The 22,332-nt window shown below is 42.3% G+C and overlaps 1 protein-coding gene across 1 annotated transcript in view; it reads right to left on the minus strand.

The window, feature by feature from the left end:
• SCAF11 (SR-related CTD associated factor 11) overlaps window positions 1-18,264 on the minus strand; it is a 47,168-nt gene extending 28,904 nt beyond the window's left edge. Inside the window, exons 1-4 of the mRNA XM_060244952.1 lie at window positions 17,572-18,264; window positions 7,875-7,950; window positions 3,909-4,069; window positions 823-900 (exon numbers count right to left, since the gene is read on the minus strand). Of these exons, the coding sequence (XP_060100935.1) occupies window positions 823-900; window positions 3,909-4,069; window positions 7,875-7,935 (300 nt within the window). The 5' untranslated portion in view covers window positions 7,936-7,950; window positions 17,572-18,264. The remainder of the gene's footprint in view (window positions 1-822; window positions 901-3,908; window positions 4,070-7,874; window positions 7,951-17,571) is intronic.
• Between the last annotated feature and the right edge of the window lie 4,068 nt (window positions 18,265-22,332).

Below are 22,332 nucleotides of genomic sequence, written 5' to 3' on the forward strand. Positions count from 1 at the left end.
TTCATTACTGAATTAATTACTCTGTCAGGCAAACGAGCCAGGGACTCAAAAAACTGTCACCTGACGAAGCAATTGCCCAACGGTTCAGCACACCTAGAGGTCCATTGTCAGAACATGCGGGGACATCAGAGATCATCTTTGGACATCCACAGAAGCCTTTAGAAGGCCAAAAGAGCCCTGCTGAGTCATCACTCAGCTGTTTTTAGCAGCTCTGCAGCGGCTTTAAAAAAAATTTCTTGGGTGTCTTTCAGTTCAGGTCTACTGAATTTGAAAAAAATTATGATTTAAAAAAAAAATCCCAAATCTGAATACTTTACTGGTATTGGGATCCAGGTTTTTTGGGAAACCCTGAAAATTTGTTGGGTCTAATAGACCTGAACTGAAAAATAATGAGAGAAAAAACTGCACGCCACAGTAACGGTCTTCTGCAGTTTGAATAATTATTCTACAGTCTTTTTCAGTTAAATTGGGGCATATTCTATGACATATGTATTTTAAAATGAAGTTCAATTTGCACCACCAAAAGTAACGTTGTTTGTGAAATTCCATATTAACCAAGCATCTGACTGAAAGACAAACATGCACATGAAAATTACTGGAAATAAAAATACTCAAGGCAGGCAATAAACTGTTACCTGCTAGCATATCTAAAAAAAAAATCGTAGAAAAGGCAAGAGGAAGACATGCTCACCATTACATCCCACCACAGTAAATCCATCTTTATTCAAATCTTTCAGAAAGTAAATGCTAGTTGTGAATAGTAACAGTTATACTTTGTAAGCAGCAGTGTAAAATTAAACAAAGCTTGAACATGGGACTTACCTTTATGCAGTCTTCTACCACATTTAGTTTATATACTGCTTGAAACTGTTTGCGGTCAACTGGACATGAAGCTCTGGTCTGAAAGATTTACAGCTATTACTCTTTAGAATATTAAAAGCAATTTTTCTAAACGTTATCAAGCAAGTGTATTGACTGTCCATTATATGGGTCAGATTCAGCACCATGATTCAAGATGATCTGCTTGCATCGTTTTAAGGGTTTGTTGTCTTCAACAACTTGAACAACAACAACAACAAATCAGCTTGCAAACACTGAACAGTTTAATCAGTAGATTATTTAAAACGTTAACCTATAAGTGCAAATTCTAATCCATGGAGTGGCAAGTGAACGATGCAGGAGGGTTTTAAAGCTATTTTGGCTCTGGTGAGTTAAAGGGAATTTTGAAAAGAAAAATTAGTTTTTGTTTACACAGTTTTAAATTACTATACATTTAATAAAGACTGCTGGGTTATGGTTTTCATAAATTTTAAATTTGCATGTTATCAAATTAAATCAAATTATCAGCAAGAACCAATAGATGTTGAAGCTTTTGAATCTATTAGGTCTCTTCCTCTGGGAAACATAGGTTACCAAATTGCTGGGTCAAGTGCCTCCTACACAACTGCTGCCTTAAAATGGCAACCCCCCTCAACTTGTACCCATGTTTTAAAGCTGCATACTAATTTCAGACAGCAATCATGTATGATGAGAAGTAAGCACAATGTACCTCCCAGATAAGGATCAGCCCAAGAGTAGATACACTGCAGGAAGAGCATGGAGAGCTGCCATAGAGTATTATGGGTCACAGCTTCACATGCGCATTCCACCTAGCTGCTGTTGACACTGTCTGTCAACCTGCAAGGTTCCACTGATATCTGCAGATACCACAGAAAGTTTTTAAGAATGCAAAGATTTCTGACTATAGAAATTTAGGATAACAATCTTCAAACTATTTGAAGGGCTACCACGATCATAGAAAACATTTTTAACTGCTGACAGGACCAGATAGTACAAGATGGAGTGAGCTTAAAATCCAAATTTTCAGAATAACTATTCTACCAGTAAACAGATTATAAAAAAACTGACTAGAAACATTGTTTTGCATTTGAAGAGACTGGATAATTATCTATGAAGGTAATATTTATTATGAAGGTTCCACTCTATGGCCTTACACTGTTGTCTGCAGTTCTACAGTTCTGTTGTTTTTATCACAATGATATTTAATAACTAAAGGAAAGGCTACATTTACCAGCAAAGAGAAAAATGTAATACCAAAAATGTTACAAAGTTGCAGGCAAATATGCCAATACAAAGAACCCCTGCAGAAACAGATACTATAACATCTACAAAATGCAGAAAGGCAACAGAGTTCCACCATTAGCAATTTAAATAAAATAACAGACGAATACAAATGAACTCAATAATACTTTGAATTAATAAACACTACTTCCTATCATTAAGTCAAATATACTGCTTATGTGCTGGCTATGCTAAAATCTGAGATTTACATTTGTAGGGTCATGACCTGGTACCGGGCCACGGAAGCCTCACTACCGGGTCACAAGAAAAGCCAAAGCTAGCCCCACCCCTAGCAAAGCATGAGCTCTGCTCTGCTTCCTTCTTTTCCCATCTCTCTGTTGTGCAGAGAAAAGCTAGGCTTGAAGACTGGCACAGGCTGCAAAGCCTGAGCTCCATTTTCCTTCCTTCCATCCCCCAACGTCTCTGTGTTGTGCAGATAAAAAGCTAGGCTTGAAGACTGACACAGGCTGCAAAGCCTGAGATCTGTTTTCCTTCCACCACCCCCAAAATCTGTGTTGTGCAGATAAAAGCTAGGCTTGAAGACTGACACAGGCTGCAAAGCCTAAGCTCTGTTTTCCTTCCTTCCATCCCCCAACTTCTCTGTGTTGTGCAGAGAGGAGCTGGGCTGCTTTTAAAGGCATGGGAAATACAGCCAGTAAAAAGCTGCAAGCCCCTCATAAATATCCTTTTTGGAATAACTGCAGAAAAACTTGTATGAACTTCATATAACTTGGAATTAATTCATTAATTGCTGTACAATTCTCTTGTACCTTTCACAGCAATTTCCCAGTGTTTCAGCCAAGGAAAAGTATGAAAAATAGCTGTCCAAATATTTTCTTGACACCAAGCAAACTTGGTTGTAGCTTGAGGCAGGGTTCCAGTAGTAGCAGCTGAAGGAAGGGCCTACTAAATGTGTCAGCATATTTTAAGGCACAGCAGCTGCCAGAGCTCAGTGTGAGTGGTACACAGTGCTGGCATTCCTGATGGCAACGGCAACAGCACTCCAAACTGCATACAGTGGCAAGTGCTGTTGAGGAAGGGGTGCGTAGGTGGTGCAGGCAATTGAACATGGGCATTAGGAGTGCTTGCAAGCTGGAGAAGAACACACAAACAGATAGGTGCATGCAGGTGTGGGGGTGGAAAGAGCAGACACTGGGAATATATGAAAAAGTTGCACACTGCCCACTTTCCACCCCCATTTTGGTTCAGCATGAGTTTCAGAGAGATTTTTCTGAAAATGAAGTTACTTCAGAAGAAGAGGCAGGTTTGGGGGAGTGCCCCGGAAGTCACATCACTTGGCCCTTGACCTGGAAGTGACACCACAGGAAATGACATAATTCCTGTCTCCCAGCTCCTCCCCCAAGTCTCCTGGCTCCACCCCGAATTTTAGTGGGCCATGAAGGAGAAGTGTAAAAATAACTGGGCCACAGGGAAAAAAAGTTAGGGAAACCCTGCTCTAGAGCATTTTAAAGAACTTCTTGTTAAAACCGCCTGTGTCCTCACGTCTCTTCTGTCACAATAAAAGGTACTTGCTAAGGAGGATACAGGGGTTGGATGGATGTTCTGGGCCCTCCCATACAGACCCTTACCAGAGTGATGGCAGCCAATAGAAGGCCCTTACTGGTCCCCTGCTGTGTAACAGCCCCCAAAGACCCTTTGGGCACAGATCTGTAGATCACTGTCTATTCCCCCAACAGGAAAAAAATAAACCACTGCATCACTCAACTTAGAGAATTTTTTAAAAATTACAGAACCTGCTTTATAAATTGACCAGCAATTAGACTTACCTCAGCCCATTTGAGAATACATGTCACACAGAATATGTGACTGCAGTTTTCAGGAAAACCAACGTCCTGCTCTACCAGACAGTTTAGACAGATGGGGCACCTGTCAGTTTCTTCAGAAAAAATGCCAGAACAGGAACGATTTTCTTCATTGTCTTCACCTGCTATGAGATGCAGAAGATATCAGTGGACTGAAGTACAGTGACTGCCATTTAAATAGCAACTATCATCAAGGTTTTGTACTATTTTGTTCAAATACATAAATCTAAAAGAAAAGTCAATCCTGGATATCCTGTAAGTAGAATAGTTAAATCAGAACCTTACAATATAAAATTTAGTGTTTTCAGCTTGGATTACAGTCTTACCCACTGGCTTGAATCCACCACAGCATTTCTGTGGATGGAAAGACTTGCACCTGTGGAGTATGACTTTGCTTCCACCTTCCTATTACAGTCCCAAACACCCCTGATATTCTATTTTTAGACTATTCCTGATATGCAATTTTTAGTCTGTACAGGAGATATGGGAGGAGAAAGTCATATTCCATGAGTATAAATCTTTCCATCCATGGAAGCACTCAGGTGGATCCAAACAATTAAATGCCCCTCCCTCTCAAAAGCACCAATAGGAATACCAGAGCTTCATAGCAAAGTACTTCTGTCTTAACTGGGTTGTGGGACACAGAAATTGCCACATCTACCCAACACAACATCCTGACCAGCAGACAATCAGATGTCTCTGGAAAGTTCACAGACAAGTAAGTATATAATAGCAATTATTGGATGGTTTCAGAATCGATTACTAAGTTGTGAATGTTAAATCTGTTCTGTCCTATTCTTGGAGTGGCCACCAAACATGCCTTCCGTAGGTTATCAAATGCTTTTTAAAAGCCATCTATAGACATAAAACCAGGTTCATGTTGGCAAATCCCAGAATCCTGATTCATTGGGATTGGATGGGACTGCACTTCATCAACCTTTGGCCTGTCAAAACTATTAATCAAGAGTACTTGCGTTGAGTCCGCTCCTCTCTCCCACCCCAGTGGCTGTTGCTACCCAGCAAAGCTGATTATGTCAGTAAAATGCAACCAACCTTAGATCTGGCAGTTACTGGCTCTCCCTATTCTCCCCCATTGGCTAAGCTGCCTGCTGCACTGATTCACAGAGGAGATAAAGAAAACGTTCCTTCAATTGGCTGAGGGAAAAAGGAGGAGGGAGACAGCAGAGAAAGTCAGAGACAGACTGCTGGTCTGAAAGGGATCAATACAGGCCTTTGAGGAAGAACTCATTGGGCCCAGTGCTGACTAGGGCTGCCAGTTCCAGGTTGGTGGGAAATCCCTGGAGATTCTGTGGTGGAATTTGAGGATGGCATAGGAGTCAGGGCTTCAGAGTGGGGCTTGCCAGTGGAAGCTGACTGGGTGAGTTTGGACCAGTCACAGACTTTCAGCCTGATCTGCCTCACAGGACTGTTGTTCAGATCACACGGGGGGAGAGGAGACTGATGTAAGCTGCTTTGGTCCCTCCCACTGTGGAAAGACGTGTCCTTTTCCTATATAGAGGCTACAGGGAGGGGGAAGGCGATGGAAACCAGAAGTCTCAGGGGCAAGTAAAGAAGAGATAGGGTTGCCAACTCCAGGTTAGGAAATTCCTGGATATTTAAGGGTGGAGGCCTGGAGAGGGTGGGGTCTGAGAAGGGGAGGGACCTCAGAAACGTGCAATGCCACATAGACTCCAAACCAACAATTTCCTCCTGGGGAACCACTGTTGCCAATCTCCAGGCGAGTAGCAGGAAAAATAAAGCCAAAGGCTTCCATGATTACCAGCCTCAAATAATAACAAACAATACAAAAACTTAGCAAAAGCTTGTATAATATGAGGTGATTATTAAAGTGGAATCAATGCAGTCTCCCATATATATATGGAACATTTCCAACACCACCAGAAATAAAGTCCATATTTTAAGCAATCCAGTGCTGTCTCTTGCCAGAAAATCCAGTGGTGAAGTGAGGAAGGATGATGACACAATAATCCAAGTCTTATAAAGCAGCCAGCAGTCCAATTGTAGTGACAAGGTTGTACTAATGCCCTTGTTTCACATTTGCTTCTTCAAGCTTCACAAAGTCAATTTCAGATACAGGGTATGAACGCCAAACACTTCAAATCACATGTAACAAGTCAATGCCAATGGTACATTTAGTACAACGGTACAATTAGTACAACCTTGTTGCTACAATTGAACTGCTGGCTGCTTTATAAGACTTGAATTATTGTGACATCATCCTTCACTTCACCACTGGATTTTCTGGCAAGAGACAGCATTGCATTGCTTAAAATATGGACTTGATTTCTGGTGGTGTTTGAGATGTTCCATGTACATAAGAGACTGCATTGATTCTACTTTAATCATCACCTCATATTATATAAGCTTTTGCTAAATTTTTGTATTGTTTGTTATTATTTCAGGCTGGTAATCACAGAAGCCTTTGGCTTTATTTTTCCTGCTACTCACTACCGTGATTCTCTTTGTTCAATTTCCAAGTGAGGGCTGGAGATGACTCAGAATTACAACTAATCTCCAGATGGTAGAGATCACTTCCCCTGGAGAAAATGGCTGCTTTGCAGGGTGGACAGATAAGCGGGGTGCTTAAGACCAACAATGTTATCAGAGAGAGAGTGTTGAAAGGCATCACTAAAGGCTGCTAAGGCAGAACTCACTGTGGTCAGTCCTGACTATGGCTGTCAGCTCCAGGTTGGTGGGAAATCCCTGGAGATTCTGTGGGGGAGTTTGAGGACGGCATAGGGATTCAAAGTGGGGTCTGCCAGACCCAGGTTCTTGCTGTGGAAGCTGACTGGGTGATTTCGGACCAGTCACAGACTTCCAGCCTAATCCCCCTCACAGGGTTGTAAGAAGAGAATGATGCAAACTGCTTTGGTTTCCCCACACACACACACAGTGGAGAAAGACCGCCTATGTAGAGGCTGCAGGGAGGGGGAAGGCGATGGAAAGCTGAAGTCAGAGGGGCAGATAAAGGGAAGGAGAGATAGGGTTGCCAACTCCAGGTTAGGAAATTCCTGGATATTTAAGGGATGGGGAATGTAGAGGGTGGGATTTGAGGAGGGGTGGGACTTCAGACAGGTACAATGCCATTTCCTCCTAGGGAATCACCGTTGCCAATCTCCAGGTGAGGGTTGGAAGCAATGTTCCCTCTAAGCTGAGTTAGCATGAACTAGCTCACAGATTTTTAGCCTTCAACTCACACATTTTTGTCTCAGCTCAGGAAGGATGACCCCAGAGCACAATAATTTATGCAGTAGCTCACAACTTTAATGCCAGTTGCTCACAACTTTAATACCAGTAGCTCACAAAGTCGAATTTTTGCTCACAAGACACTGCAACTTAGAGGGAACATTGGCTGGAAGTCACTCAGAATTACAGATGGCAGAGATCAGCTCCCCTGGAGGTGGTGGTGAATGCCTTCAATTGGGTGGGTGGGAAGACAACAAGGGGGGGCACTCACCTGGAGCCTCCTTCTAGAGCCCATTGTATTTTTCTTCACAGTGGGCCTTACTCCTAGTTATAATATAATAATCACTATACCCAAATCAATGAATTGTATAAATTATTGATGTATGTCAATTTTAAGACATAGTAATTAAGAAAGTACAATGTTACTTCCAAAGAACCTCTCAAAATCTAGGAAGTCAATAGCATCTTATAGTTCTTTTGTAGGTGACTGTAAAAGAACTGTGATCCTATGATTTGTGTGCACTAGCTCTAGCTAGCTACTGGCAAAGGAAATTAGAAGTACAAGTTTTCCTAGACAGAACACATTCAATTCTACAGGGCTGGATCTAGAAATTGGGATAAGGGAGAGGTTAAATTAAATGAAATGTTACACAGCACCAGACATTATGTGGTTTTATTATATTCTGACATATCTATGAGAATATCCATATGCATAGAAAGTACCTTCCGTATCTTCATGATTTTCATCTTCGTTATTTTGCAGACATTGATTTTTATTCCTCATTTCTGCGTAATAAACCTGAAAAATATTGGCACCAGTAATTACATTTCTGCTATTAAGTTAGATAGCTTAACATCACATATTAAACTCTGCAATAAATACCCAAGACTGGATTATAGTAATAGCAAACGCAATAATAAAACTACAAGACATTTCCTCATGAATATTTTCATGTATTTAAGATGTAAGATGAGAAGTAGCACTAAGCAGTGATTTGCCTTACCCAGTTTGTGTAATTATATACCTATCTCTCAAGTTATTTGCAACTCAAAAATTGTTTGAGAACCTGTATACCAGAGGTCCCCAACATGGTGCTCATGAGCCCCAACATGGTGCTCCAGAACTTTTTCTGGTGCTCACCCCATGTTTTTAGGAAATGGGTGTGGTCACATAGGGCTTTTGCCCAGCAAGGCTTCTGACTGGCTGTGCAGATTTTTTAAAATGTTAAATTTGGCTACAGATGCCTCCACCTCCTACAGCAGTCATTTTGTTGCTTCACCCACCATGATGTCAGAATTCCAAACGTGCCTACAGGATCAAAAAGGTTAAAGACAGTTTTTAAAAGCACAGAACCATATCACTGAACCAACCCACATTCCCCTAAACGTATTCAAAAGTGCAACCAACTCACCATAGTTTCCATTTGACTAGTTTTAAAAATGTCCCTATTAAGCTTTGCTTTTGTAACATAGTCCTACAAGTTGTAATACTAAGGCAGTCATGCATAGAGTCAACCCAAGTGACTGGGTAAAGTGAAAGGAGTTTGTTTACCAGCAAGGAGCCATTCTATCGAACCACTGGACACAGAGAAAACATTTAGACTGAAAATTTGCATAGCACAGCAGCCAAAACCAATTCATCTCAAAAGAAAATATGTATTGTCAAATTTCACTATACTAGTGACTCCTGCTAAAAGCAGGGATCATCAAACTTCTAAACTTGGGGACAACCTTTCTAATTCTGTCTTTCCAAACCTGCTCTCAAACATGTTCTTTTCAAATGGAGAAATTCCAGTACAAACTGAGAACCTGAGGATCTGTCCAAGTGATAGTAATGACAGTAACAGCACTACCTTCATCTCACCTCTTCACATGTGCCTTATGAACAGTGGAGAGCACGCAACTGCTTTAAGACACCGAACTGAACAACCTACTGAGAAGAATTTTCCTCCAGATGCTGCTTGCAGATTTTAGGGTAGACTCAATTTCAGTAAAACTCAATTTAAATAATGGTTTTCTACATAAAGGCTAATTCTTAATATTCACTATCCAGATGAAGGTTTCATTTTAGTATAACTTTTCAGGTTAGTTTTAGTTACGTAGATAATTATGAAATCACTGTAAGGTGAACTATCTCCAGTTTAATAGGTTAATTATTCATACTTAGACAACTTTTCTGCTGTACTTTATTAAAAGAATAAAAATAATAATTAACAATAACCATTTACATCATTTTATCTAACTAAAGCAATAATATTATACAGCATATGTATTCTTGTATTTGCTTACGCTTCCATGAGGATACAATCATAAAGATTTCAAGATTTCTGGAGTATGCTGCTCAAAAACTTTCACTGTCATTTGTACTGCTTGCCCCTTTCTCTTCACACTTAGCTCAACATCTCCTCATCCAGACCTATTCCATCCAAACAATATTATATTCATTTAACTTCTTGAAAGTTAGCACTTAAGAGGTAAGGTATGGATTCTTTGTGCATAGATTTTCAGAGGACTGAGGTTTCTTAATTCTGTATGTTTATTTTAATACATTTTTGCTGTAAAGAAAAGGCATATGATCTCTGCAGACACAAATTCAGTTTTGAGAACTGAAAACCAAGCATCTGTGATAATATCTTCTAGATAGAAAAACTGCCAATAATCTTACAAAAACCTCTGGAATAGCATGACATTGTGAATAGATTAATGGAATTCATTTACCAAAAAATTTAAACACTGCATGAATATACAGCCTCACGCTACATAATTAAAAACTAATCCTTATTTCATGATGAATAAACTTTGGACTATAATGTATCTTAAACAGAAAACTATCTTTAGATATATTTTCCCCTCAACTAGCGTTTAATTTTTTAAAAATTTTAAAATCAATTTTTAATTTTTTTAAAAAATAGATTTTTATCCGTCCTAGCAGAATTCCTACTTAATTTTCATTTGTGAAGTGATGGTGTTGAATTTTTAACAATCCTAATTATGTGCATGCAACTTGTTGAGTATCCTGGAAAGTTCTTCAGATTACGGCCAACAGGTAAAAAGTTAAGGGGCATTTGCCAACACAGGTTTGCATACATATACTTAAATGACTGTCCAGAGTCTTTCTATGCTTCTTCACACTCTCATCTTGCTAAAATTTTTCCATACAAGACAAATATTTTAATATACAAATTAAAGTTTACTCCAATAAAAAAGTATACCTGACAGGCGAAGAAAGTAATGCCAACCTCCAAAAAATGACAAACTCAAACTGAACCTAGCTCAAGAATTTAAAAAATAATCTAAAAGAGAGATTGAAGAACAATCACACATTATTAGGGAACATAAAGCATTCCAAATTTTGTGTTTCCTTAAGTACTGCTCACGTCTCTCTCATATCCCCTCTTGAACGAACACTTTAATGTTGTAAGGGGATCTTTGTGTTTCAGTGAAGCTGAGATCAATACTGTAAAGAGTTTCAGGTCTGTCAAGAGGCTAAACTACGAGCACGATACTACTACTGTGGAATAGTCACAGCTGAGACACCAGACTAAGATGCATCACCCCTTCAGGCATTAACAGACACATCAGCAGTAGAGAACGGATAGTTCCAATGGTGATGAGGGTGGAAGAATCCTTGAAGTTAGCTACCAAGCAACGACAGTAGTGGAAAGTGACACCGGTTGAAGATCTATCACAGGCAACAGCAGTGCTAACCCTGGTAAGTACAGTACAGAAGAAAGGAATGGTTAACCACCTATACTTTACCTTGAAAACCCTATGAACCTATACTCTGGACAAGAGACTACTGATAGGACAGGCTCTGGAGAAACAAAATGGTTCCTGGGTGGCAATGATTTATTTAATCTCCTTATCTGTTGAATCTATATGCAAAACATAAGGAAAGGAAGATTAGATTTAGATTACGGTGAAGTGAAAACTGGTGGAAGGAACATTAACAGTTGACATCTACAGATGTTCAAGATTTTCTTGGCTCCATCATCAACTATATGGCCAAGGACCTGTCTACCTTAGGGACCGTCTCTTCCCATATGTTCCCCAGAGGGTACTCAGATCAGGGACATGGAACCTGTTATCAATCCCTGGACCGAGGGAGGCAAGATTGAAGATTACTCGAGAGAGAGAGCCTTCTCTATAGCAGCCCCCTATTGGTGGAACCAACTGCCGGAAGAAGCAAGAGCCTTGCGGGACCTCATTCAGTTCTGCAGGGCTTACAAAACAGCTTTATTTCAACTTGCTTTTAATCTATAGCCATGTATGACGATACTCAAGAAGACTGAAACTGAAACTACTGGAATGTATTATTAGCACCAAATTGTTTTTAAAATGTTTTGTTATATTGTTTAAGGTTTTAATATTTAAAGTTTTTAATATTTGTACATGTTTTTACTGTTGTGAGCAGCCCTGAGCCTGCTTTGACGGGGAGGGCAGGATATAAATCCAATAAAATAAATAAATAATAAAAGGAAGACTGCAACCAAGAAATCAGAAGGGCAGGAGACTGGGAAGGAGCTAGAAAAGATCCTTAAAGTGTAAGGCTGTGCCACCAGCAACCAAGATCAAGACAATTCATACTACAGTATCCTGCATTACTATGGATATAAAAGCTGATGAACACTGACAGGAAAAAAGCCGATCCATGTGAAATGTGGTATTGGAGGAGAGCTTTATGAATACCATGGACTGCCAAAAAGACAAACAAGTGGGTTCTAGATCAAATCAAGCCTAGAAGCTAAAATGATCAAATGGAGGCTATTATACTTTTCAAATGATCAAATGGAGGCTATTATACATTTCAGAAACTTGGTGGAATGAGGAGAATCAGTGGGACACGGTGATTCCAGGATATAAGTTATACCGGAAGGATAGGGAGGGAAGGGTTAGAGGTGGGGTGGCTCTGTATGTCAGAGAGGGCAAACGGTCCAGTAAGACTGAGGTCAGAGAATTAGACTCCCTTAAAGAAATGCTTTGGGTTGAAATAGAGGGCCCAAAAGGCAATTTAACTATGGGAGTTTGTTATCGCCCACCAAATCAAAAGACAGAGGACGACTATAATATGATGGAAGGCTTAAAGATGGTGGCTAGACGAAAAAACTGTGTCGTCATAGGTGATTTTAACTACCCGCAGATTGATTGGGTCAATATGTGTTCTGGTTGAGAGAAAGAGACTGAGTTTCTAGATGCTCTCAATGACTGTGCTATAGAGCAGATGGTCACAGAACCTACCAGGGGTGGGGCGATACTGGATTTTGTCCTAAGTAATGCCCAAGACCTGGTGAGAGATGTAAAAGTGATCGCACCGCTTGGGAGCAGTGACCATAACATTATTGATTTCACCATTTGTATAAATAGAGAGTTGCCCCAAAAGACCGGCACAACCACGTTTAACTTTAAAAGGGGTAAATTCTCTGAGATGTGGAGGCATGTGAAGAGGAAACTGAAAGGAAAGGTAAACCCTTGGGGAAGCTTGGAGGCTATTTAAAACTACAATCCTAGAAGCACAGATAAAATATATATCACAAGTTAGGAAAGGTATGAACAGGTATAAGAGAAGGCCTGCAGGGTTAATAAACAAAGTAATGGAAGCTGTAAAAGGTAAGAAGGACTCCTTTAAGCGGTGAAAAGCTAGTCCAAGTGAAATTAATAAAAGGGAACACAGGCAATGGCAAATCAAATGCAAGACTGTGATCAGGCAGGCAAAAAGGGACTATGAGGAGCATATTGCAAAAAACATAAAGACCAACAATAAAATTTTCTTCAAATATATTAGAAGCAAAAAACCAGCCAGGGAGGCAGTGGGGCGCTTGGATGACCAAGGGGTCAAAGGATTACTGAAGGAGGATAGGGAATGGCTGGGAAGCTAAATGAATTTTTTGCCTCCATCTTCACTGTGGAAGATGAGAAGTGTTTGCCTGCTCCGGAACCACTTCTATTGGAAGGGGTGTTGAAAGACCCGAGCCAGATTGAGGTGACAAGAGAGTAGGTCCTATAACTGATGGACGAATTAAAAACTAGTAAGTCACCAGGTCCGGATGGCGTACATCCAAAAGTTCTGAAAGAACTCATAGTTGAACTTGTGGATCTTTTGACAAAAATATGTAATCTTTCATTGAAATCTGCCTCCGTTCCTGAGGACTGGAAGGTAGCAAATGTCATCCCCATGTTTAAAAAGGGTTCCAGAGGAGATCCGGGAAATTACAGGCCAGTCAGTCTGACTTCAATACCGGGAAAGTTGGTAGAAACCATTATCAAGGACAGAATGAGTAGGCACATTGATGAACACGAGTTATTGAGGAAGACTCAGAATGGGTTCTGTAAGGGAAGATCTTGCCTCACTAACCTGTTACATTTCTTTGAGAGGGTGAACAAACATATGGACAAAGGAGACCCGATAGATATTGTTACCTTGACTTCCAGAAAGCTTTTGATAAAGTTCCTCATCAAAGGCTCCTTAGTAAGCTTGAGAGTCATGGAGTAAAAGGACAGGTCCTCTTGTGGATCAAAAACTGGCTAATTAATAGGAAGCAGAGAGTGAGTAAAAATGGGCAGTCTTCGCAGTGGAGGACAGTAAGCAGTGGGGTGCCGCAGGCTCAGTACTGGGTCCCATGCTCTTTAACTTGTTCATAAATGATTTGGAGTTGAGAGTAAGCAGTGAAGTGGCTAAGTTTGCGGATGACATGAAATTGTTCAGGGTGGTAAGAACCAGAGAGGATTGTGAAGAACTCCAAAGGGATCTGTTGAGGCTGGGTGAGTGGGCGTTAACGTGGCAGATGAGGTTCAATGTGGCCAAGTGCAAAGTAATGCACATTGGGGCCAAGAATCCCAGCTGCAAATACAAGTTGATGGGGTGTGAACTGGCAGAGACTGACCAAGAGAAGAGATCTTGGGGTCGTGGTAGATAACTCACTGAAAATGTCAAAACAATGTGCGATTGCAATAAAAAAGGCCAACGCCATGCTGAGTATTATTAGGAAGGGAATTGAAAACAAATCAGCCAGTATCATAAAGCCCCTGTATAAATCGATGGTGCAGTCTCATTTGGAATACTGTGTGCAATTCTGGTCACCGCACCTCAAAAAGGATATTATAGCATTGGAAAAAGTGCAGAAAAGGGCAACTAGAATGATTACAGGTTTGGAACACTTTCCCTATAAAGAAAGGTTAAAATGCTTGGGGCTCTTTAGCTTGGAGAAACATCGACTGCGGAGTGACATGATAGAGGTTTACAAGATTATGCATGGGATGGAGAAGGTAGAGAAAGAAGTACTTTTCTCCCTTTCTCACAATACAAGAACTCGTGGGCATTCAGCTTCAAGAGGGGGTTAGATAAAAATATGGAGCAGAGGTCCACCAGTGTCTATTAGCCACAGTGTGTATATATATATGTATATATATATATGTGTGTGTGTGTATATATACATATATAAATAAATAAATTTTTGGCCACTGTGTGATACAGAGTGTTGGACTGGATAAGCCATTGGCGTGATCCAACATGGTTTCTCTTATGTTCTTATACTTTGGTGACATGATGAGAAGACAACATTCACTGGAAAAGATAGTAAGTTGAAGGCAGAAGGAAAAGAGGGAGACCCAACATGAGATGGATTGACAATCAAGGCAGCCATGGGTCTCAATTTACAAGACCTGAGCAAGGCTGTTAACAATAGGGAGTTTTGGAAGTCATTAATTCACAGGGTTGTTATAGCTTAGAAGTTGGCACTTAACAAATACACATCTCATACATAAATCAGGAAGGGGTCAATTGTGGGAATAATCAGGAAATGGGGAAGGCCACTTAACTCTTTCCCTGCCTATTATTTTCCAGTGTAAAGGTCAAGTAATCTTTCTTTCTCCCTTTGCAGCTAGGTTTCCAAACAGAAACCAAGAGGAAAACAGGCTGGCTGGGGATCATTTCAAATAGAATAGGCTGGTACACCCCTGCACTGCTACTCACCCTCCCTCCTGGCATTGTTTAAGCAAATACAGGGACACAGAAGACAGTAAACTGTGCAGTGTGCTATCAACCTGAAAATAACAACCCAACACCTTGAAAAAACTGATCTCAATTTCTGCTCATTCTTACTTTCAGTCACTGAGAAAATCTTTTTTTTTTAAAGTTAAAGGTATTCCCCTGTGCAAGCACCAGTCATTTCCGACTCTGGGTGTTGCTTTCACAGCAGACTTTTTTATGGGGTGGTTTGCCATTGCCTTCCCCAGTCATTTACACTTTTCCCCAGCAAGCTGGGTACTCATTTTACCCACCTCAGAAGATGGAAGGCTGAGTCCACCTGAGCCGGCTACCTGAACCCAGCTTCCGCCAGGATCAAACTCAGGTTGTGAGCAAAGCCTCTGACTGCAATACTGCAGCTTTACCACTCTGCACCATGGGGCTCTTTTTTTTCTTACTTTCAGTCACTGAGAAAATCTTCTACATTACTTTAAAAATACAACCCTAAATTATACATCTTTATGTTCCTGATTCTCTAAACAATGCATGTAGCTAAAGTATGTACTGTAATTAAAAATTAGTTTCTCTTTTATCAAGTAGTTTTGGTTGTTTCTAACAACTGTTTTCAGTCAATGATTTTGCAGTCAACTGCTTTTTGTTCCATGAGAAGCACTCAATGACTTCCCTGCTTTTTTCTATCCATACACAGAAGAGAGTTTGATTAACTGAAGGGTGTTAAATTTAGTTATTTACATTACTTATACCAACCTTCCCCACCAAATAGCAGCTTACACACCATTCACAACAGCCCCATGAAGTATGTCAGGGATGAGAATGTGTCACTAGTCCAGTGGGGAATCTCCATCCTGAGGGCCATATACGGCCCTCGAGGTCACTTGGTGTGGCCCTCAGGGTTTACTGGGCTGAACTGAGCCATGTGGCAACCTCCCTGGGGCCTGGCTGGCCAGCGAGGATTGTGGGGCCCAGCTGTGCTGTGCAGCAGCCTCCCCAACACCAGGCAGGGATCACAGGGCCCAAATGTACTGTGCAGCAGCCACCCTGGAGCATGGCTGGCTGGCCAGAATTGCTGCAGAGCCTGGAAAAGTTACTGTCACAGTTCAGTTTACACTTGATTATCCCAGATGGTGTGGCCTAATATGCTAATGAGTGTGTGACCTAATATGCTAATATTAGGGGATGTAATATAATATGTTATTGAGTTCCTGCTGGGCTTTTCTACAAAAAAAGCCCTGGACCTATGCATTTGCCTAGGGCGGCAGACTGTGTGTGTGCACACCAGGTTAGGCTCTTCCAACATGACTTCAAATAGAAAAACAATTATTTTCATTAATTTTGCTGGCCTGAATCACTTTCCCTTGGCGGAGCACTGTTTTTTAAGTTGATAATTTTTTATGGCCCGCAAATGATGTTACAAATATCCATATGGTCCTCAGCAGAAAAAAAGTTCCCACCCCTACACTAGGGCAGAGTGAGATCTTCCAGATTCTAGTCAGAAACTCTAAGCAGTATACAATGCTGGTTGTTAAATATCTGTAATATGATTCTAGTGCAGCAAGAGAAGTTAATGTGGGGAAATTAAATATTTCCCCCATTTTTAATGCTAGACTACTCTGTTATACATGCTGTGGCTTCCACACATAAAGCAACCCGTAAAAGGACACCAAACACACAAAACAGAAACAGTAATCAGATTCAGAAAACATCATTTAAAAAAAAAAACCCTAGTAAGCAAGCAAACGTGTAGCATCAAGGCATAGCCTGACAACAAAAACTGATTCGCAACGGTTTGAAATTGAAAGTGAAGAGGAATTAAGATGCTTTGACATGCTTCAAACAAACCACAACGCTTTGCTGACAGAAAACAAGAACCTATGGAAACAAAAATCCACCGGTTTGCATCAATAAATGAACAAGGGAAGGCCACCACTAAAACGGCATGCCTAGGTCACTCGCCACACACGAAAACAAGTAATCTTAAAATATTAGAAAATAATGACTAGCTACAGCAAACTGTAAACAATGGTAGGGAACCAGCTTCCACGTTCTGGCCGCTTCAGAACACTCTTAAAATGCTTGGTTCTCACCACTGCCTGCATTTGGGTGAATTGCTGAGAGCCCGTGTATTAATTCTTGCGATTCAAGCGACAGAAAGTGAAAGTTTCCTCCATTACGCATTTTCCGTTATAACGCAGATTGAACAACTGCCTTTCCAGTCTCTTTTTTGTTTTCCCTGCTGCAACAGTCTGCACGTTTAAGAACAAACAACGGCAGAGAAGGCGCTCGACGGCCCGCTTGCCTCACAAGGCCTGGCCGAGAGGCCACTCGCTTCCTCCAGGCCTCCGACAAGAGCGCCCGCGCCTTCCCTTTGTTCCCCTCCCCCCGCACCACAGCCGGCTTCCACTGCCTCGGCACTACCCGCCCTCCTTCATCTCTTACCTGGCGGCGTCTTCAGAACGAACGGCTTGGGCAGAGGCTCCGTTACTGCAGCCTCAACATGGAGGCTCTGCGGCCTTCAGCGCCTCCGCGGCGCATAGGATGTGCCCTCCTTGGAAGCCTCGCGCAACAGCGACGGCGGCAGGACAAATAGGAGGAAGTAGGCCGCTTCCCCCTCCTCCCCGCGCGCGTTCTGCTCTGAGCCAGCTCCCGGTCACATGTCCCTTCACGGCAACAGTAGAGAACAGGGAGCGAGCGCCCTCCACTTTCTCCGCAGACAGAAGGACTCACGGCGGCGCTGCCTAGCGGAAGCCTGAGCGGCCTGCGCAGCGGCGCTACCTACCAGAGAGACACAGGAGAAGGGCTCCACAATCACCCAAGGCTATTTCGGGAAGGTCTTCCCGGTTCCCAGCCGGAGAAGAGGAAAAGAAAAGGACTGGGTGTGAGAGCTGTGCGCAAGCGCAATGAAAGCTCACCCACTCTAGGAGTGAGTGGTGGTGTTACGCTAGGCGCGAGGAGAGGTCTCCGTTTAGCGGGTTTAGAACCTGTTACGGGCCAGCCTCCAGGTGGACCCTGACGATCCTCTGTCTGGAATGACAGGTCATCTCCAGACTACAGAGAAGGGATGGTTTGGAGGGTGGATTCTCTGGCACTGCACCCAACAGAGGCCCCTTTCCTTCCCAGACTCCACCCCCACCTCTCCAGGAGTTTCCCAGCCTATACCTGGCAGCCCCACTTCCGCTTCCCCTCCCCCCCCCCCCGGCGGCCGGGGAGGACCTGGCAAACCTAAACAAGAATCGAGTCCAGTGGCACCTTTAAGACAAACCAAGTTTTATTCAAGGTACAAGCTTTTGTGCACACACACTCCTTAAGAAATGGAAGTTACCAGTTCATAAATATAGGTAGAGGGTGAGCAACAAAAATAGCATTGCTAGCCCTCAGGTGGGGCCTGGAGATCTCCCGCTTTTACAACTGAACTCCAGCTGGCAGAGATCAGATCCCCTGGCGAAAATGGCTGCTTTGAAGGATGGACTCTATGGCATTGTACTGTGTTGAGGTCCCTCCCCTCCCTGAACTGTGCCCTCTCCTGAATTCACCCCAGTCTCCAAGTATTTTCCAATACAGATCTGGCAACCCTAATACAACATTACATAAAGAAGATGTTTAACAGATGCTAGGACCAAACAAGTATAACAAACTTAGATTACATGGCCACCATTCATTTGGATTTAATTCCAGGGGAAAGCATAGTGAAGCAAATAAATATGTCAAAATTGAAGATTGATGTATAAATGTGCCCTTCTTAATTGTGGAATGCTGGGAGTAATTAACTGAGATCCTGTTGTTACGCTTCATCCATCTCCTCAAGCATCAAGTAACTAACAGCATCCTTTTAACAGCAGGTGGGCCAATTAGTTGTGCAGTGTTATGTCATCTCTTTCCCCAGACCAGAGAAATACATTCCAATCTACCATTACAAATTACATTATTTATTTATTTATTTGGGATTTATATCCCGCCCTTCCCACGAATGGCTCAGGGCGGCTTCCAACAATTAATCAAACATAAAATTTAAACAATTTCAAGTATAAAACAGTTAAATATTTAAACAGTTAAAAACATTAAAAACAGAGTAATTCAGTTTCCTGTAAACAGATGGCTGGCCAGTTACCTCAAGTTGTCATCCTAGCTAAATATAGGCTAGGTATAGGCTAGCCGGAAGAGGGTCGTCTTACAGGCCCTGCGGAACTGCGCCAAGTCCCGCAGGGCCCTCACCTCTTCCGGCAGCTGATTCCACCATACGGGGGCCATAACGGAGAAAGCCCTTTCCCTGGTGGCTTTCAGACGGGCTTCTTTTGGCCCGGGGATAGTGAGGAGATTTTGTGTTCCTGACCTCAGTGCTCTCTGGGGAACATGTGGGGAGAGACGGTCCTTCAGGTAGGCAGGTCCCAGGCCATATAGGGCTTTAAAGGTAATAACCAGCACCTTGTACCGGACTCGGTATATCACTGGAAGCCAGTGCAGAGTCCGGAGACCCGGCTGGATGTGTTCCCACTTTGGGAGACCCAATAACAGCCGGGCTGCGGCATTCTGCACCAGCTGCAGCTTCCGGGTCCGAGACAAGGGCAGCCCCATGTAGAGGGCATTGCAGTAGTCCAACCTTGAGGTGACCGTAGCATGGATCACTGTTGCTAGGTCGTCGCGCTCCAGAAAGGGGGCCAGCTGCCTTGCCCGCCTAAGATGAAAAAATGCGGACTTGGCAGCGGCTGCTATCTGAGCCTCCATCTTTAAGGAAGGCTCCAATAGCACCCCCAAGCTCTTGACCCTGTCCGCCGCCGTAAGCGGCGCACAATCAAAAGCAAGCAGGGGGATCCCCCTCTCCGGGCCGCGGCGGCCCAAGCAAAGGACCTCTGTCTTCGTAGGTCCTTTGCTTCTACTATTCATTGCATTGCATTGCAATCATTATTCCAATCTACTATTCCAAATAAGAAATACAATAAAAAATTACAATAAGATAAAAATAGATCCAAGCGGGCAGCTGTGTTGGTCTGAAGCAGTTGAGCAAAGCAGGAGTCAAGTTTCACCTTTAAGACCAATCAATTTTTATTTAGAATGTAAACTTTTGTGTGCTCTTAAGCACACTTCATCAGATGAGGAATCCAGCACAGTGAGCAAAGCCATACATAGCTGAGCAGAGCCATATATAGCTGGGTAGGCAGTGGCCCAGAATGCAACATGGTACAGAGTTAAGAACCAATGATAGTGAAGTAAAATTATCTGGTAGGCAGTGGTTTAGAATGTAAAATGGTACAATGACAGAATAGTAAAATTAACAAATTGAGCAAACCTTTGATCTGAGTATCATGAGCTGCCCGCTTGGATCTATCTTATTGTAATTTTTTTTATTGTTGCTTTCGCATGCTCATTGTTCAATTTTATTGTTCAACTAGGAATAAGACCCATTGTAGAAATAAATACAACGGGCTCTAGAAAGACATTGTGGTTGACAGACGTGGAATTGGCAGTCAGTGTAAACACACAATAGCATAGCATAACAACAACAACCAATGTGGATAGAAAGTGCAGCATGGCTTCTGTCAGCAGAGACCCACTGTTATCCCCACATGGAGCATTGCACCTTGCTATGTGCAGGATGATCATGTATGTGCTTTGTAATCAGTCTTTGGTGGGCTGGCACAGAGTGGGGGGGGGGGGAGGAAGCCAAAAGCATGGAGGGTGGGAGAAGAAAGCAGTCAACATTTGGCCTCGCCAAGCTTCTGTGGTGTCTGATGGTGCCGTGCATAGGAGGACAGCCATCAGTGGCTATAAGAGTGAGGGAAGGCGGGAGGCAGGCTAAGGTAGTGCTGTGGATGGTTGGAGGGAGGGAGAAAAAAGCAAGGGCCATAGGGCCTTGCCAAGGCTCAGTTGCATCTAACACTGGCGTGGATAGGAGGCCATGATAGCCATGAATAGCCAATTTGCTTGAGATCAGGGCCTGCCAGACCTTATGCCATTTTGCAGGGTCTGCAAAATTGAGCTGTTCTGCCAGGCCTTTGGATGTCTAAATACATCAGCTTCCTCTGCTGAACTTCATCAATAGGTGACCCAGATTGCAGACTGTAGACATCTTGTTGCCCAGCAGTCCGAGCACCATAATTTTGTGACACTGAAATATGATAGTGCTATTTGTAGTTCAAAATATATATTATTTTAATTGAACAAAGTTTGAGTCCAGTAGCACCTTTAAGACCAAGAAAGTTTTATTGAGAATGTAAACTTTTTTGTGTTAAAGCACACTTCATCAGGCAATAGTGTGGGGTGGAATTAGCAGTCCTACATATATAGAGAGTGGGCAGTGATTGTTGTAGATTTTCCGGGCTGTGTGGCCATGGAAAACATTTTTACTATTTTGCTTACTAATTCACTGCCCACTATGTTGTCGAAGGCTTTCACGGCCACAGTCCATTGGTTGTTGTGGTTTTTCGGCCTGTGTGGCCATGGTCTTGGCATTGTGAGACCTGATGTTTCGCCAGCAACCGTGACTGGCAGATTTGAATTTGACCCAGAGAGAACTCCAGTTCTCTGGGTTACACCTCTGAGGATGCCAGTCACAGTCGCTAGCGAAACGTCAGGTCTCACAATGCCAAGATCACAGCCACACAGGCTGAAAAACCGCAACAACCAGTGGACTCTGGCCGTGAAAGCCTTCGACAACATAGTGGGCAGTGAATTAGTAAGCAAAATAGTAAAAATGTTTTTAGCAGGTTAAAAGAATAACAAGTTGGGGTCTGGTAATCATCGGTTGGGTTGACTGGGTGGAAAAAACCAGCAAAGACAATAAACATCAGAATTCTCAGTCTTATATTCTTACATTCTCAATAAAACTTTTTTAGTCTTAAAGGTGCTACTGGACTTCAACATTGTTTTATTGCTTCAGACCAACATGATTGCCCACCTGGATCTATTGTAATTGTTTAATTAATGTTATTTTAATTAATTTTGGGGTTGTTGTTGTTGTTATCATGGTTGTGATCTGCCCTGAGCCCATTCATGGGGAGGGGGGAGTAGAAAGCTATAAAATAAAAATTGGATAGATCGATAGATTGATCGATCAATAGAGCAAACAGGAATCCCACTTACGTAGCTTTGTGAAAGGTGAAAGATCAAAGTTTGGATGGGCACACCCTCATTTGACCACTCACTTTAAGTGGTATGAACCTCATACCCTGAGGGCCACCAGCCTTGTGGAGCCCTGGGGCATTT

The sequence above is a fragment of the Heteronotia binoei genome, chromosome 8 (genome assembly GCF_032191835.1).
Source record: "Heteronotia binoei isolate CCM8104 ecotype False Entrance Well chromosome 8, APGP_CSIRO_Hbin_v1, whole genome shotgun sequence".
Classification (NCBI taxonomy): Eukaryota; Metazoa; Chordata; class Lepidosauria; order Squamata; family Gekkonidae; genus Heteronotia; species Heteronotia binoei.